The sequence below is a fragment of the Haliotis asinina genome, chromosome 12 (genome assembly GCF_037392515.1).
Source record: "Haliotis asinina isolate JCU_RB_2024 chromosome 12, JCU_Hal_asi_v2, whole genome shotgun sequence".
NCBI classification, from domain to species: Eukaryota; Metazoa; Mollusca; class Gastropoda; order Lepetellida; family Haliotidae; genus Haliotis; species Haliotis asinina.
In genome coordinates, this window is record NC_090291.1 from 35,686,202 (window position 1) to 35,703,402 (window position 17,201).

At 41.1% G+C, this 17,201-nt stretch overlaps 2 protein-coding genes across 2 annotated transcripts; both read left to right on the plus strand.

The window, feature by feature from the left end:
- The first annotated feature begins 414 nt into the window (after positions 1-414).
- On the plus strand, positions 415-4,292 carry LOC137258434 (cytochrome P450 2D26-like). Its single transcript, XM_067796113.1, has 4 exons — positions 415-751; positions 1,906-2,430; positions 3,282-3,722; positions 4,114-4,292. The coding sequence occupies exons 1-4, from the start codon at positions 415-417 to the stop codon at positions 4,290-4,292; spliced, it is 1,482 nt and encodes a 493-aa protein (XP_067652214.1).
- Positions 4,293-9,430: 5,138 nt separating this feature from the next.
- On the plus strand, positions 9,431-15,147 carry LOC137258179 (cytochrome P450 2U1-like). Its single transcript, XM_067795757.1, has 4 exons — positions 9,431-9,941; positions 11,178-11,702; positions 12,541-12,981; positions 13,893-15,147. Exons 1-4 carry the CDS (start codon positions 9,605-9,607, stop codon positions 14,069-14,071), a joined length of 1,482 nt encoding a protein of 493 aa, XP_067651858.1. The 5' UTR covers positions 9,431-9,604; the 3' UTR covers positions 14,072-15,147.
- The last annotated feature ends 2,054 nt before the right edge of the window (positions 15,148-17,201 follow it).

The window sequence follows — 17,201 nt, forward strand, 5'->3', positions numbered from 1 at the left end:
GTAACTCTCCATTCCTTAAAGCAATGAGTCTCGGCCCCCCTGAATAAAACCCTACTTATACTGGATTCAAAGTAATGGGAATCTTTCTGAATTCTTTAATTTGAAACTCGTACACATCGTTCCATTCCTGAAAAGTATTGGAGCTAGCAGACAATGCAATACCGTCACAGATGTAATTTTACAACGGGGCAAAAAAAAAGGCCCTTATTGCGTAATCTATCGGACAACCGTCCATGATAGTTGCTAGTCAACTTATACGGGGGTGACCCACATACTGCACTTATGCAAGCGGCACAGTCAGTTTAACGACTGAGTTTCTCCAGGAGCTTTATCAGGCAGTATATCGCAGTACACACTTACAAACACATCGTGGGCTCACATCATTAGGAATACATACGTTCCGAGAAGAGGACAATGATAGACATATTCGCCTTCAGTCCTACAACTGTGTTTCTGTGTGTAGCCGTGGTAGTTTTGTTATGGCTGCTGACAAGGCGACCCTCAGGGCTCCCTCCAGGTCCCCCTCTACTCCCGTTTTTTGGCAATATCCTCTCCATGGACTCCGATCCCCGGATCTCTTTTAAGAAACTCAGGCAACAATATGGAGACATCTTCAGTGTGTACCTGTTCAACAAACCAGTCATCGTCCTCAACGGATACAGCACTCTGAGAGAAGCCATTGTCAAGAATGCCGACGTCTTTTCTGACAGGCCCCACACCGCAATAAATGACTTCATTGCAAAAGGAAGAGGTGGGTGTCATGATTTCCTACAGTACAACATGTAGTCCCACATCACACCCCCACCCGTATTTTCCATACACCATATCAGCGTTGACCCAGGTAACATTCTCACATTTGTTGCTTCACATCACATGATCACCTGCTTTGTTCCATATCACATGGTGCTGTTGCTGGGTGGTCATTCTCGGTCTCCGACCTCAGGACGGTCAGATGTCAAGCCAGAATGACTGACGTGTCGTCTGTAGACGTTGTTGACGAGCCTTGTACATGGGAACGTTCTGGCGTTATGTCTGTTCGAAGTCCCATTATACAGCATTCCTTGACCCGCTCCTCAAAGGCTTTTCATAATAATGTCCAAACATCAGGTGTATGCTATATTTTATACATAGGTTTAGTTTCTTAACGAGCATCGAGTTGTTACTGAATTCCCAGTACTCAGTGTATAAAATATTGCCCATCATGACATCCCTGACGGTCTATGTTCGTGAAAGACGGGCTGTAAAATAAATTTGCTCTAGTTTTAAGAAATATTTGAAATGGTTATATTGAAAGCTAGTCCGTTCACAGGCCACATTTAAAACTATTTTATACACTACCATACATCAAGTCAAGTCAATCTGCACCCGCTATACTGGTCAAGATGTAAATGTAGACACCACTTATCAAAACATACATCCGCACATACCATAAGATATCACCTTACCATACTATCCAAAATATTAGTGATTAATCATATAGCTTGGTAAAGAACGTAAAATAGAATTAACAATTGATTACGATATTATTATGAATATATTCCTGAAAACAAGACTCTTTTCAGTGGTCAGCCACTATGTCAGTTTATGAATTTTGTACAGGTGTTGTTGCCACCTCCGGAGACCTCTGGTGCGAACAAAGTTTCTATGTACCTTTGACATTGTTATCGTACTTATCAACTGGGATAATATTTTGACAATGCACAATTTCTTTATGTGCCTATATTATACATATCTTCCATTCCAGTGTCAAATATGTCACGAAATGGCTGGAATGTTGCCGATGTGGTATTAAATATTAATTCGCTCGCTTTGACAGCAGAACTCCAACCTTTGTGAAATTGTGTTTCCGTCGTGTTTTCCTTTTGTAACGTAAGCTGGAATAACATTTTTATCTTTTGTGTACAGGTGTTGTTGCCACCTCTGGAGACCTCTGGCGCGAACAAAGACGGTTCACCCTCAACACTCTCAGAGAGTTCGGAGCAGGCAGGAACATAATGGAGGACAAAATACACGAAGAAATCTCACAGTTTATGGAGGCCTTGGAAGCAGAACGAGGACAAGGGTTTGACTGCAAACGTCTGGTGCACAACGCAGTGTCCAATGTCATCTGCTCTGTTGTTTTCGGGAAACGATTTGAATATAGTGACCCGCTTTTTATTACATTTTTAAAAGCCATCGAGGAAAATTTTGCCAATATTGGAGCGGCTGCAGTGTTGAATGTGCTGCCTATTGTGCGCTTTCTGCCAGGGGATCTATTCAAGTTTAAGAAGACAATGCAGAATGTCCAGAAAATCGAATCACTGCTCATTGACCCTATGACAGATGAACACTTGAAAAATCACAACGATGACAACGTGGACGACCTCATCCACGCCTACATCAAGGCAATGAGACTTCGCAATGAAAAACAGGAGGACACGACCTTAGACTGTAAGCATACTGAGCCAAGTTAAGACTAATTTGATTTCAACTCGCTTTTTTCCTTTCATTTCTCCGTTTGGGTAAGAAATGGTATATGTAGTCCATGTGCTACGGATAATATGTTTAGGGAGTGGATGTTGATATGAGTTCAATGACACCACTGTGTGTCAGCATGTAGTGGAAAGATATACAAAACTGGTGCATTTCACTAATCCCACCAGTCTCGATCCCTGTGTTCATTGTATCCATGTACAAGTAAGGAGAACAGCAGATCATATAGATTATTAACATATCCCTTTTTGATTCAGTATGGTTGAAGACCCGTGAAGACCCGGGGTAGAGTAGGCCTTCAGCAACCCATGCGTGCTATAAATGGCGACTATGCTTGTCGTAAGAGCCGACTAATGGGGTCGGATGGTCAGGCCCGCTGACTTGGTTGACACCGTTCCCAAAAACGCAAATCGATGCTCATGTTGTGCGGCGCTAAACTTAACTCACTCACAGTATGGCTGATATACTGACTTTAAATTTTAGCTCACTCACTGATTCAGCCTTAGGGTTTGTATCAAGGTCAATAAGATGGTATTCACAAAGTAGTTAATTCTGAGGATATACGTCTGCCGGGATAGAAGAGACAAGAAATTGTTTCAAAGACCTTACTTTCGTATGCTTATTCATTTAATGGTACATTTGCACAATGATTGCTCTGTGAATTCGTATTCTTGCATTTGGGCCTTACCTCTTCTCATTATAGTTTATGTGTCAAATGTTTCAAGTTCAGTTTCATTCTAGTTTAAGTACATGCAGTGTTTCAGAGTCATTATATTTCAACAAAAGGCTTATCTTGGAACTTGTTTCAGTGGAGAACCTAAAACAGGTTATAGCAGATCTATTCGTGGCCGGGACAGAAACCACGGCTACTACAATTCGATGGACCATGGTCTACTTCCTCTACAATCCGGATATACAGGAAAGGTGTTTCCGAGAGATCCAGGAAAGTATCGGAGTGAGTAGGCGTCCCTCCATGAAGGACAAGGTCAACTTGCCCTACGTGGAGGCAACCATTATGGAAGTGTTGAGACGAGCTGATATCGCACCTACAGCTCTTCCTCACACCGTTCCCCACGATGTCCAGTTCAGGGGCTTCACCTTCCCAAAAGGTGGTCAAGTCATTGCGATGCTTGATTCCGTCCTACAAGACCCGGATGTGTGGGGTGACCCAGACAACTTCCGGCCTGACCGTTTCCTTGACGACAGTGGCAAGATTGCAAAGAAGGATGAGTTCATTCCCTTCTCCCTGGGTGAGTTACGTCGCTCTGTTCCCAATTGCGTAGATCGAAACCCATGCTGTTGATCACTGTATTGTCTGGTCCAGACTCAATTATTTACAGACCGCCGCCATATAGCTGGAATATTGTTCAGCGTCAAGGAACAACCCAAACAATCAAAGGAGTTCGTCGATAGCAGCAAAGCTACCAGTTATCTTTGACGTCAAATAAAAGATTTACCCATAATGTTCTATCCCTGATTACATAAACAATATGCAATCTTTTCTGACTCTCTTTCTATTAAAAACTTCATTTGTGAGCATCCACTTTTAACAAAAGTTATTGAAAATTGCTGAGTACGGCGTAAAACTAAACTCACTCACACACTCACTCACTTTAATACCGAACATTTGAAATATTTCAGGACGAAGGGTGTGTCTAGGTGAGTCCATGGCTCGGATGGAGTTATTTCTATTCTTGACCACCATGATCCAGAGGTTCAAGTTTGTCCCCGTGGATGGTCAGATGCCGTCATTGGATGGAATCATGGGCTTAACCCATTTTCCAAAACCATTCATCATGAAAGCCATTCCAAGAGTTTAGTCACTTTATGTGAGTCAGTGGGTAGTGTTTAGATAGCATTGTGCAACTATCCAGCTAGGTGTCGTCTGCTTTTTAACAATATATGATCCCAACACGTACAGTAATCCAGAGTGGAAGAAAGTGTTTGTCAAGTCATGTCTCTTAAAGCCCAAAGATTTCACCATCTGGATTGTCCGCGTCTGTCGTATAATCCTAAGAAACCAGATGACCAATGAAACAGGAACTTGACACACTTGTTCCCATCACTGATGATACTATACTTTTCAGAGGTTCGAATCTGAGATTACATATAGCCGCCTCAGCACTTATAGTGAGAACAATTTTTATTGCCGCTGTTGCAGCTTGTGCAGCTTGACCTGATCAAGTGAATACCAAAGGATTCGTGGGTCTGGCACATCCGAACAATAGCTAGCTGTAACCAATCTTGTTTACTATGGAAACTCATTACCTGTTGATTCAGTAATCCGGTGCTTCAGTCTCCGTATCCGGACGTTAATCAGCGGTAACAGATTAACTAATTACACATAGTTGTGCTTCATTAATCCGGCGGTACATCAAAGAGGTACGGATAATCCCTTCACACCATGAGCCCCATTCAGTGGTAATTGTTAAGTGACACTTCCGAGTTGAACATGTCGGTAGTTTGTGATTTTGATCAATTAGTAGGTCTCACATTTGGTTAGCTGGAGTAATACTTGTCATGCTTACTTGCTGTGTAAAACACTGATCGTGTCAAAATGGGATCAGATGTTTGTCACTCATAATGGCAAGTCTCTCCCTCCCAACCCCCAACACACACACCCCACCCCACCCCCACCCCTAGGCGTAAAAGAAGTGAAATTACTGCCGCACAAAAAAGAGAAATTTGTGGATACAAAGAGAAAACCCTAAAGTCAGTTTTGATCTTATGTGTAAACATTTTGGTCAAGAATTCGGACATTCTGTCGGCAAGAGAACAATTTCGGACATCGGATATGTTTTGTGATTGGCTATGATCATTTGACAGACAGATGCAATCACGTGGTTGACACGTGATCTTACTTTGTGACAATGCTGGCACTGCCAGTCACAAGTGTGCTAGTGTCAAACTGACCACCGTGAACGTAAATTTCTTGCCCCCAAACACCACGTCACACATTCAGCCAATGGATGTTGGCATCATGAGAACTTTCAAGGCCCACTACAAGAAATATCTCGTCAAGCATTTCATCCAGCGTGCCGACCGACCACAGAAGCTTAATCTCCAAGAAGAACTGAGAAAACTGCCTGATCCGAAGTAAAAAGCTCCACCATTCAGAACTGTTACCGTCTTGTACATTTCTTTCACAAGTGACTTTTGTTTCGTGTATATATGTATAATCTATCCAGACATGATTGTAAACATTGGTTATTATATGAATATTCAAGTTATCATGTCTACAAACTGTAATCAAATCTGTTGAAACTTGTATACGTGCGTATGTTTTTGTATTGCCATGTCAAAGGGAAGTAACTCTACTGTAGTTGTGTTCATAAAAGTTCGTTTCAGTAGTCCGTACGTTTCACTATCAGAACGTTTTTGATGAAAAACAGAAGTGTCCGGATTAACGTGGCCTGACTGTATATGATCCCAATACGTACAGTAATCCAGAGTGAAAGAAAGTGTTTGTCAAGTCATGTCTCTGAAAGCCCAAGGATTTCACCATCTGGACTGTCGTATAATTCTAAGAAACCAGATGGCCAATGAAACAGGAACTTGACACACTTGTTCCCATCACTGATGATACTATACTTTTCAGAGTTTCGACTCTGAGATTACGTATGGCCGCCTCAGCACTTATAGTGAAAACAATTTTTATTGCCGCTGTTGCAGCTTCTTCAGCTTGACCTGATCACGTGAATACCAAAGGATTCGTGGATCTATTATTATGAAGGGGTGCACCTTTGTCAGTTGATAGTGGACTTGTCCGAGCAGCCGAGACAAGGTCGCCTTTTGACATCTCTGTCAAGAAATCGTCAGCAATATCCTAACTTTCTTTAAACAAGAACCTACAGATGGTGTAATGTTTCGGGTTTTTATGCAGCGAGTAGACGTAGAAACTTGTATTTCCAGTGATACCTGAACTGGATGTAGGGAGTAATATCGAGAGTGAATCGGGCTGTGAAAGAAACTGACCTCTGTCTGTTGTAGGCAAAACTATGGCCGCATGATAAATTCCGTTAAAACATGAAATGATTGGGTTTTTTTCAGAAGTATTGTTTTCCCGGACAGGCTCTGATCCATGTATCTATTTTTCGCACAAACGTAAAATTAATAACATTCTCTGCCCCCCAATTTCATGGAGTTAACTCGACCGGTTGTGCCCTTTGATCTGCCGGGTCATGCATATGTAGAGAAGTTCAGGTCAAGGTGACCAAGCTGTAACTTCTCTTCCATGACCTCGAAATGCATTATTTTTGGTGTAAATATCTCTGCAATGATCAGATTGGGTATACAATGATTGTGCTAATGACACCATGTTCTTATGTGTATCAGTTGCATTTTACTATGTCTTTTGTGAGTCAATAAAATAATGGTCTGCTACTGGAAACGTTTTGTTTTTAAGAGAGTTCACGAGGCTCGGTGTTACAAATTTATATGAAATAAGTGGTTGTTTGTTGTAACGCCCCTATCCAGTTCTTCACAATGAGCCTAGAGCCATTCTGCTTCATCGAACTCACAAGAATGGGTGATGGGGTGGGGTGAGTGATTGGGGGTATGTCTTAAAACAAACATATATTAGTAAACATAAATTTAGAGATGAACAACTGAGGAGGGTTATTTGGATCGAGTTGACACAACATCACATTATATCAACAATTGCCTAGAAAACACTAACAGGCGTTTCGTATTCGTTCACTCAGAAATCCCCAAAGAGAAGTTTAAAATTGTTTAAATCATTTTCTCGGCTGATTTGTAACCAGTGGACCTGTTTAGCCACTAGGGCTGTTTGCAGGTTTATCTAAATACCTTGTTCAACTGACAGCATAGACACAACATGTAATGAACAGTACACAGAAAGTTTCAAAGAAATAATGTCATTTAACAACTCAGTTTCATTTTTATTTTTGGAAAAGATACACTTGTTTGTTTAAGTGACCTCAGTTTTTCTCAAGGTACAGCAGATGTTTCATCATAAGATAACCAGCTTCGGGGAGGGGTCAGCACTAACTGGGTGATGTACGTTCAGTTCAGGGAATAAAATTCCCCTATCTAGGCCCACCACGGAGTACATCACCAGATCCTTACTATTATTATTTACAGATTAAGATAGAAATGCAGCAGAGAGAGCTCAAACAGGTAAAACTCATCATCAGCTCAGGGTCCTTGCCCCACGTAGCCCAGACAGCGAATGGGACTTCTTCCAGGAACCACTGTCAAGTATTACCTTGTCAGCTTGTCCGACTTAAGAATGTCTGTGGTTCGAAGACATTTTTACGTTTACTTATTTTAAGTTTGCCATTTAACAAAGTTCTTGATTGCGGGGTTTTACCCGGCGGATTCTTGAGATTAACATCGTACATAAAGACGCTAATAGTTCCATGTCCATGTCCGGTTTGAAGAGAAAAAATATTTTCACAAACATTTTTATACTAGACCCAAATATGTATAAAGTGCATATCTTATTTAATACCAATTACCTAGGAACTTTAGGAAAGCTCTCAATGATTTTGTTAAATAATTATGACTTTATTGAAGAAATAATGTGCGCAACGTAATACGTATCTTGCTCGATTTACATTGCACCTATAATACCATTTGTGAGTTCTATGAACGGATATATTGTCCATGTACTTCTTATGTTCCAGTTTGCCGCCTGAGTGGAGAACCGTTTAAAAGTTCATTTCAGACGAATATGTTGGGAAAGGTTCTCTAGAAGGTTTCAGTTCTCAATATTCTAACATTAAGCATATCTTTATGTTAGAGACATAACGTTCAAAATATTTCTGTAAGCCAAACTTTGTGGTGCATTCAGTGATTCTATAGAACGGACAGACACATACAAAAACGCCTGGCGTGGTGCAGGTTAAGCCAAAACCAAAATCTTAGGTATTGGTGCAGAGTCCACTCTGGTGGTGGCTCAGTGATGGCATGGGGTTGTGCGTCCTACGACTAATCACAATACCGGGAACGTTAAGCGGCCAACGTTATCAACGTCACATCTTGGATGGTGCCTAATACCCCATTTTGACAATCACACACTTGCCAGTCGTCCCCTATTCATTGATGATGCCAGATCAGTAGTCGATCATTTGAGGATCAATGCTATTGACACTATTCCATGGACAGCAAAAAGCCCGGATCTTAATCACATAGAACATTCATGGGATTACCTTGGGCGCCAAGTGAGAGCTAGAGATCCTCCTGTGTAGAATGTGGATGAATTGCAACAGGCTCTTCATGAGGAGTGACAGAGACACTAAACAATTTCCAGTGATTGCCCTCATGACAACAAGCATATTTAAGTTGAACGTTTGACATTGGAGATACCAGTATGGACTGGACAATGATACTTTTAAGACTTAATGAAATAGTCGTTTTGACGCTTATTCCCATAACTCCAATAAATTGGTATCAAAGATAACCATCGGCTTCGTTATTTGTGCAGTGATAGTGCAGGACATCCCTTCAGCAAAATCATTCCTCTTTTACATTGAGTCAGACAGGAGATTGCACTTGTAATGATTTGAATGTTTAACTTTTCTGAAAAATGGGTGGTTCTTAATTAAAGTTTAGATGTGTATGTTTGGATTTTTTTCTCACAGCTAACATGGTCTCTTGTTAAGCTCTTTGCACCATGTTGGACAGTAAATCCATTGGATACTAGATATGATCACAAATGAAAAGATACAAGAATGTTTTTTAAACATTTATCTTAAACGTCCCAGAAAGCTATTCTTGGTGAAACTGGGCATGGCCGTATGTATATAAGTATGCAAAATAAGAGCAATTATGAACTGAATTAAGCTTTTACGAACGAATGCAATTCTACTCTTCTTCCAAAGTTATATTATGCATAAAGTATCAGATAAGAATATTACAAACGTCACATCTTGGACGTATTTTTACAACGGGCAAAAAAGACACAGATAGCGCAATATGTAGAACAACCGTCCTTGATATTAGCTTTTCAACTCATACGGGGGTGACCCATATACTGCACTTACCCAAGCTGCACAGTCACGACTGAATTTCTGCTGATGGTTGCATCAGGCAGTATATCGCAGTGCACACTTACAAACACATCGTGGACCCACATCATTTGGAATACGTAGCTTTCGAGAAGAGGACAATGACAGACATATTAGCCTTCAGTCCTACAACTGTGTTTCTGTGTGTGGCTGTGCTAATTTTGTTATGGCTGCTGACAAGGCGACCCACAGGACTCCCTCCAGGACCCACTCTCCTCCCGTTTTTTGGGAATGCCCTCTCCATGGGCTCTGATCCCAGGGTCACGTTCAGGAAACTCAGGCAACAATATGGAGACATCTTCAGTGTGTACCTGTTCAACAAACCAGTCATCGTCCTCAACGGCTACAGCACTCTGAGAGAAGCCATTGTCAAGAATGCCGACGTCTTTTCTGACAGGCCTCACAACACACTAAATGACTTCATTACAAAAGGACGAGGTGGGTGTCATGATTTCCTACAGTACGACATGTAGTTCCACATCACACCCCCACCCGTATTTTCCATACACCATATCAGCGTTGACCCAGGTAACATTCTCATAGTTGTTGCTTCATATCACATAATCAGCAATCCTGCTTTGTTCCATATCACATGGTGCTGTTGCTGGGTGGTCATTCTCGGTCCCCTACCTCAGGACGGTCAGATGTCAGGCCAGTCTGACTGACGCGTTGAGTTTAGTCGATGTTGGCCAGCCTTGCACATCGGAGCGTTCTGGCGTTATGTCTGTTCGAAGCCCCATTATGCAGCATTCTTTGATCTCCTCCTCAGAGGCCTCTTTAAGATAATGCCCAAACGTCAAAAGTATGTTATATTTTGTACATCGGTTTAGTTTCTTAACGAGATATAATTTGTTACTGAATCCCTATATTCAGTGTATAAAATATTGCCCATCATGACATCCTTGACGTTCTATTTTCGTGAAGGACGGGCTGTAAAATAAATATCCTTTGGTCTTAGAAAATATTTGAAATAGGTTTTTTTGGGATAGCCTATCCGTGGACAGGCCACATTTAACACTATTTTATACACTGCTAACTTAAAGTCAAGTCAATCTGCACCCGCTATACTGGTCAAGATATAAATGTAGACACCACTTATCAAAACATACATCCGCACATACCATAAGATATCACCTTACCATACTTTCCCAAAAATTAGTGATTAGTCATATAGCTTGGTAAAGAACGATAAAATAGAATTAACAATTGATTACGATATTATTATGAATATATTCCTGAAAACAAGACTCTTTTCAGTGGTCAGCCTTTGTGGTTCTGCGTTTCTGTCGTGTTTTCCTATTGTAACGTGTTTTGAAATAACTATGTCAGTTGATGAATTTTTTGTACAGGTGTTGTTGCCACCTCCGGAGACCTCTGACGCAAACAAAGTTTACATGTACCTTTGACATTGTTATCGTACTTATCAACTGGGATAATATTTTTAAAATGCAGTTTCTTTATGTGCCTACGTTATAAACATCTTCCATTTCAATGTCAAATATGTTCTCGCCACGAAATGGCTGAAATATTGCCGATAGAGCATTAAATATTAAATCACTCGCTTGAAAACAAAACTCTCCCTTTTCAAAGGCCAACCTTGGTGGATTTGTGATTCAGTCGTGCTTTCCTTTAGAAACTTAAGCTGAAATATTTTTTATATCATTTCTTGTCCAGGTGTTGGTGGCACGTCTGGAGACCTCTGGCGTGAACAAAGACGATTCACCCTCAACACTCTCAGAGAGTTCGGTGCAGGCAGGAACATAATGGAGGACAAAATACACGAAGAAATCTCACAGTTTATGGAGGCCTTGGAAGCAGAACGAGGACAGGGGTTTGACTGCAGACGCCTGGTTCACAACGCAGTGTCCAATGTCATCTCCTCTATTGTTTTCGGAAAACGATTTGAATATAGTGACCCGCTTTTTATTACATTCTTAAAGGGCATGGAGGACACTTTTGCCAACGTCGGAGCGGCTGCAGTGTTGAATGTGCTGCCCATTGTGCGCTTTCTGCCAGGGGATCTATTCAAGTTTAAGAAGACAATGCAGAATTTCAAGAAAATCGAATCACTGCTCATTGACCCTATGACAAAGGAACACATGAAGAAACATGACGGTGACAACGTTGACGACTTCATCCACGCCTACATCAAGGAAATGAGACTTCGCAATGAAAAACAGGAGGACACGACCTTAGACTGTAAGCATACTGAACCAAGTTAAGACTAATTTGATTTCAACTCGCTTTTTCCTTTCGTTTCTCCGTTTGGGTGAGAAATGGTATATGTAGTCCATGTGCTACGGATAATATGTTTAGGGAGTGGATGTTGATATGAGTTCAATGATACCACTGTGTGTCAGCATGTAGTGGAAAGATAAACAAAAATGATGCATTTCACCAATCCCACCAGTCTCGATCCCTGTGTTCATTGTATCCATGTACAAGTAAGGAGGACAGCAGATCATATAGATTATTAACATATCCCTATTTGCTTCAGTATGGCTTAAGACCCGTGAAGGCCCGGGATAGAGTAGGCCTTCAGCAACCCATGCTGGCTATAAATGGCGACTATGCTTGTCGTAAGAGCCGACTAATGGGATCGGATGGTCAGGCTCGCTGACTTGCTTGACACCGTTCCCAATAACGCAAATCGATGCTCATGTTGTACGGCGCTAAACTTAACTCACTCACAGTATGGCTGTTATACTGACTTTAAATTTTAACTCACTCACTGATTCAGCCTTAGGGTTTGTATCAAGGTCAGTAAGATGGTATTCACAAAGTAGCTAATTCTGAGGATATACGTCTGCCGTTATAGGGAAGAGAAGAAATTGTTTGAAAGACCTTACTTTCGTATGTACATGCGTTTGCACAATGATTGCACTGTGAATACATAATCTTGCATTTGGGCCTTATCTCTTCTAATTATAATTTATATGTCAAATGTTTCAAGTTCAGTTTCATTGCAGTTTAACTTCATGCAGTGTTTCAGAGTCGTTATATTTCAACAAAAGGCTTATCTTGGAACTTGTTTCAGTGGAGAACCTAAAACAGGTTATAACAGACCTATTCGTGGCCGGGACAGAAACCACGGCTACTACAATTCGATGGACCATGGTCTACTTCCTCCACAATCCGGATATACAGGAAAGGTGTTTCCGAGAGATCCAGGAAAACATCGGCCATAGTAGACGTCCCTCCATGAAGGACAAGGTCAACCTGCCCTACGTGGAGGCAACCATTATGGAAGTGCTGCGACGAGCTGATATCGCACCAACAGGTCTTCCTCACACTGTTCCCCACGATGTCCAGTTCAGGGGCTTCACCTTCCCGAAAGGTGGTCAAGTCATTCCGATGCTTGATTCCGTCCTACAAGACCCGGATGTGTGGGGTGACCCAGACAACTTCCGACCTGACCGTTTCCTTGACGACAGTGGCAAGATTGCAAAGAAGGATGAGTTCATTCCCTTCTCCCTGGGTGAGTTAAGTCGCTGGGAGAACCAGCAATAAATGGCTAATCTTTCAAACCGAATTCCACATTGTAGTGTTTTCTTTACAAACGATTACATATGGTTGTATTTTAAACTTGATCGTTCAACCTGCTGAATAAGGACGTTTCCAAACATATCACATATCAGTAACTCGTTTGTCCGAATTTGTGTTTATCCAAATATATCTATTTAGAACGCTAATCAACTTTGGCCTAAGACATACAAACAACACCAAATGTTATTCATGTATGAAAGAATTATATATTATTACAGCCATCAATACATATTTTTAAGTAAACACATTCTCGGAACCGAACTACACCAATATTATATTTACTAATGATATTGATACACGTAAGGCTTGTATTGCCTGACAAAAATTATGTAGGATATCTAAAACTGAGACCCGTGAAGGTACGGTGTAGAATAGGTCTTCAGCAACTCATGCTTGCCACAAAAGGCGAGTGTGCTTGTCGTAAGAGGCGACTAACGGGATCGGGTGATCAGACTCCCTGACTTGGTTGACACATGTCATCGGTTCCCAATTACGTATATCGATACCCATGCTTTTGATCACTGTATTGTCTGGTCCAGACTCAATTATTTACAGACCGCCGCCATATAGCTGGAATATTGTTCAGCGTCAAGGAACAACCCAAACAATCAAAGCAGTTCGTCGACTACAGCATAGTTACCAGTCATCTTTGACATTAAATGAAAGATTTACCAATAATGTTCCCTTATTACATAAACAATATGCAATCTTTTATGACTCTCTTTCTATTAAAAACTTTATTTGTAAGCATCCACTTTTAACAAAAAAATGCTGAGTACGTCGTAAAACTAAACTCACTCACACACTCACTCACTTTAATACCGAACATTTGAAATATTTCAGGTCGAAGGGTGTGTCTAGGTGAGTCCATGGCTCGGATGGAGTTATTTCTATTCTTAACCACCATGATCCAGAGGTTCAAGTTTGTCCCCGTCGATGGTCAGATGCCGTCGTTGGATGGAATCATGGGCTTAACCCATTTTCCAAAACCATTCATCATGAAAGCCATTCCAAGAGTTTAGTCACTTTATGTGACTGGGTGGGTAGTGTTTAGATAGCATTGTGCAATTATCCAGCTAGATGTCGTCTGCTTTTTAACAATATATGATCCCAACACGTACAGTAATCCAGAGTGGAAGAAAATGTTTGTCAAGTCATGTCTCTGAAAGCCCAACGATTTCACCATCTGGACTGTCCGCGTCTGTCGTATAATCCTAAGAAACCAGATGGCCAATGAAACAGGAACTTGACACACTTGTTCCCATCACTGATGATACTATACTTTTCAGAGAATCGAATCTGAGATTACGTATGGCCGCCTCAGCACTTATAGTGAGAACAATTTTATTGCCGCTGTTACAGCTTGTTCAGCTTGACCTGATCACGTGAATACCAATGCATTGCGTGACCGTGTTACAATTGGTTGAGTCTATTATTGTGAAGGGGTGCACCTTTGTCAGTTGATAGTCAACATGTCCGAGCAGCCAAGACAATGTTGCCTTTTGACATCTCTGTCAAGAAATCGTCAGCAATATCCTAACTTTCTTGAAACAAGAACCTACAGATGGTTTAATGTTTCCGTTTCGGGCTTTTAGGCAGCGGGCAGCCGTAGAAACTAGTAATTCCAGTGATACCTGAACTGGATGTAGGGAGTGATATCGAGAGTGAATCGGACTGTGAAAGAAACTGACGTCTGTGTGTTGTAGGCAAAACTATGGCCGTATAAATAATTCAGTTAAAACATGAAATGGTTGGGTTTTTTCAGAAGTATTGTTTTCCGGGACAGGCTCTGATCCATGTATCTATTTTTCGTACGAACGCAACATTCATAACATTCTCTGCTCCCCTATTTCATGGAGTTAACTCGACCGGTTGTGCCCTTTGACCTGCCGGGTCATGCATATGTAGAAAAATTCAGGTCAAGGTGACTAAGCTGTAACTTCTCTTGCATGATCTCGAAATGCATTATTTTTTGTGTAAATATCTCTGCAATGATCAGATTGGGTATACAATGATTGTGCTAATGACACCATGTTCTTATGTGCATCAGTTGCATTTTACTATGTCTTTTGTGAGTCAATAAAATAATGGTCTGCTACTGGAAGCGTTTTGTTTTTAAGAGAGTTCACGAGGCTCGGTGTTACAAATTTATATGAAATAAGTGGTTGTTTGTTGTAAAATCGCCCCTATCTAGTTCTTCACAATGAGCCTAGAGCCATTCTGCTTCATCGAACTCACAAGAATGGGTGATGGGGTGGGGTGAGTGATTGGGGGTATGTCTATAAACAAACATATATAAGTAAACATAAATTGAGAGATGAACAACTGAGCAGGGATATTTGGATCGAGTTGACACAACATATTACATCAATAATTGCCTAGAAAACACTTTCGTATTTGTTCACCCAGAAATCTCCATACAGAAGTTTAAAATTGTTTAAATTATTTTCTCAGCTGATTTGTAACGAGTGTTTAGCCACTAGGGCTGTTTGCAGGTTTATCTAAATGCCTTGATCAAGTGACAGCATAGACACAACATGTAATGAACAATATACAGAAAGTTTCGTAGAAATAATGTCATTTAACATCTCAATTTCATTTTTTGGGAAAACATACACTTGTTTGTTTAAGTGGCCTCCGTTTTTCTCAAGGTATAGCAGTTGTTTCATCATAAATACAGGAACCAATATGTGCATAGGGTTTTCAGTAAGATCATCAACTGAAGAAGACGAAGAGTGCCGGACGTCTGTCAGTAACCCAGTAAGATAACCAGCTTCGGGGGGTCATCCCTAACTGAGTGATGTACGTTCAGTTCAGGGAATAAAATTCCCCTATCTAGGCCCACCATGGAGTACATCACCAGGTCCTTATTATTATTAATAAGATTAAGATAGAAATGCAGCAGAGAGAGCTCAGACTGGTAAGGCTCATCATCAAGTCAGGGCCCTTGCCCCCTCTACATGTAGCCCAGATAGCGAATGGGACTTCTTCCAGGAACCACTGTCAAGTCTTACCTTGTCAGCTTGTCCGACTTAAGAATGTCTGTGGTTCGAAGACATTTGTATGTTTACATATTTTAAGTTTGCCATTTAACAAAGTTCTTGATTGCGGGGTTTTACCTGGCTCATTCTTGAGATTAACATCGTACATAAAGACGCTAATAGTTCCATGGCCATGTCCGTTTTGAGGACAAAAGATACATTCACAAGCATTTTTATACTAGACCCAAATATGTATAAAGTGCAAAAGTTCATTTCAGACGAATATTTTGGGAAAGATTCTCTACAAGGTTTCAGTTCTCAATATTCTAACATTAAGCATATCTTTATGTTAGAGACATTACGTTCAAAATATTTCTGTAAGCCAAAAGGCAACATTTATTGTGCATTCATTGATTCTATAGAACGGACAGACACATACAAAAACGCCTGGCGTGGTGCAGGTTAAGCCAAAACCAAAATCTTAGGTACTGGCGCAGAGTCCACTCTGGTAGTGGCTCAGTGATGGTGTGGGAAATGTGCGTCCTACGACTAATCACAATACCGGGAACGTTAAGCGGCCAACGTTATCAACGTCACATCTTGGATGGTGCCGTAATACCCCATTTTGACAATCACACACTTGCCAGTCGTCCCCTATTCATGGATGATGCCAGAGCAGTAGTCGATCATTTGAGGATCAATGCTATTGACACTATTCCATGGACAGCAAAAAGCCCGGATCTTAATCACATAGAACATTCATGGGATTACCTCGGGCACCAAGTGAGAGCTAGAGCTCCTCTTGTGGAGAATGTGGATGAACTGCAACAGGCTCTTCACGAGGAGTGGCAGAGACTCCCGACGATTACGATCACACGTCTCATTTCAAGCATGAGAAGGTGTGTTGAAAATGTGATTCATATGAGGGGTGGATACTCCCGATACTGACTAAACAGTTTCCAGAGATTGCCCTCATGACAACAAGCATATTCAACTTGAACGTTTGACATTGGAAATACCAGTATGGACTGGACAATGATACTTTTAAGACTTAATGAAATGGTCGTTTTGACGCTTATTCCCATAACTCCAATAAATTGGTCTCAAAGATAACCATCGGCTTCGTTATTTATGCAGTGATAGTGCAGGCCATCCCTTCAGCAAAATCATT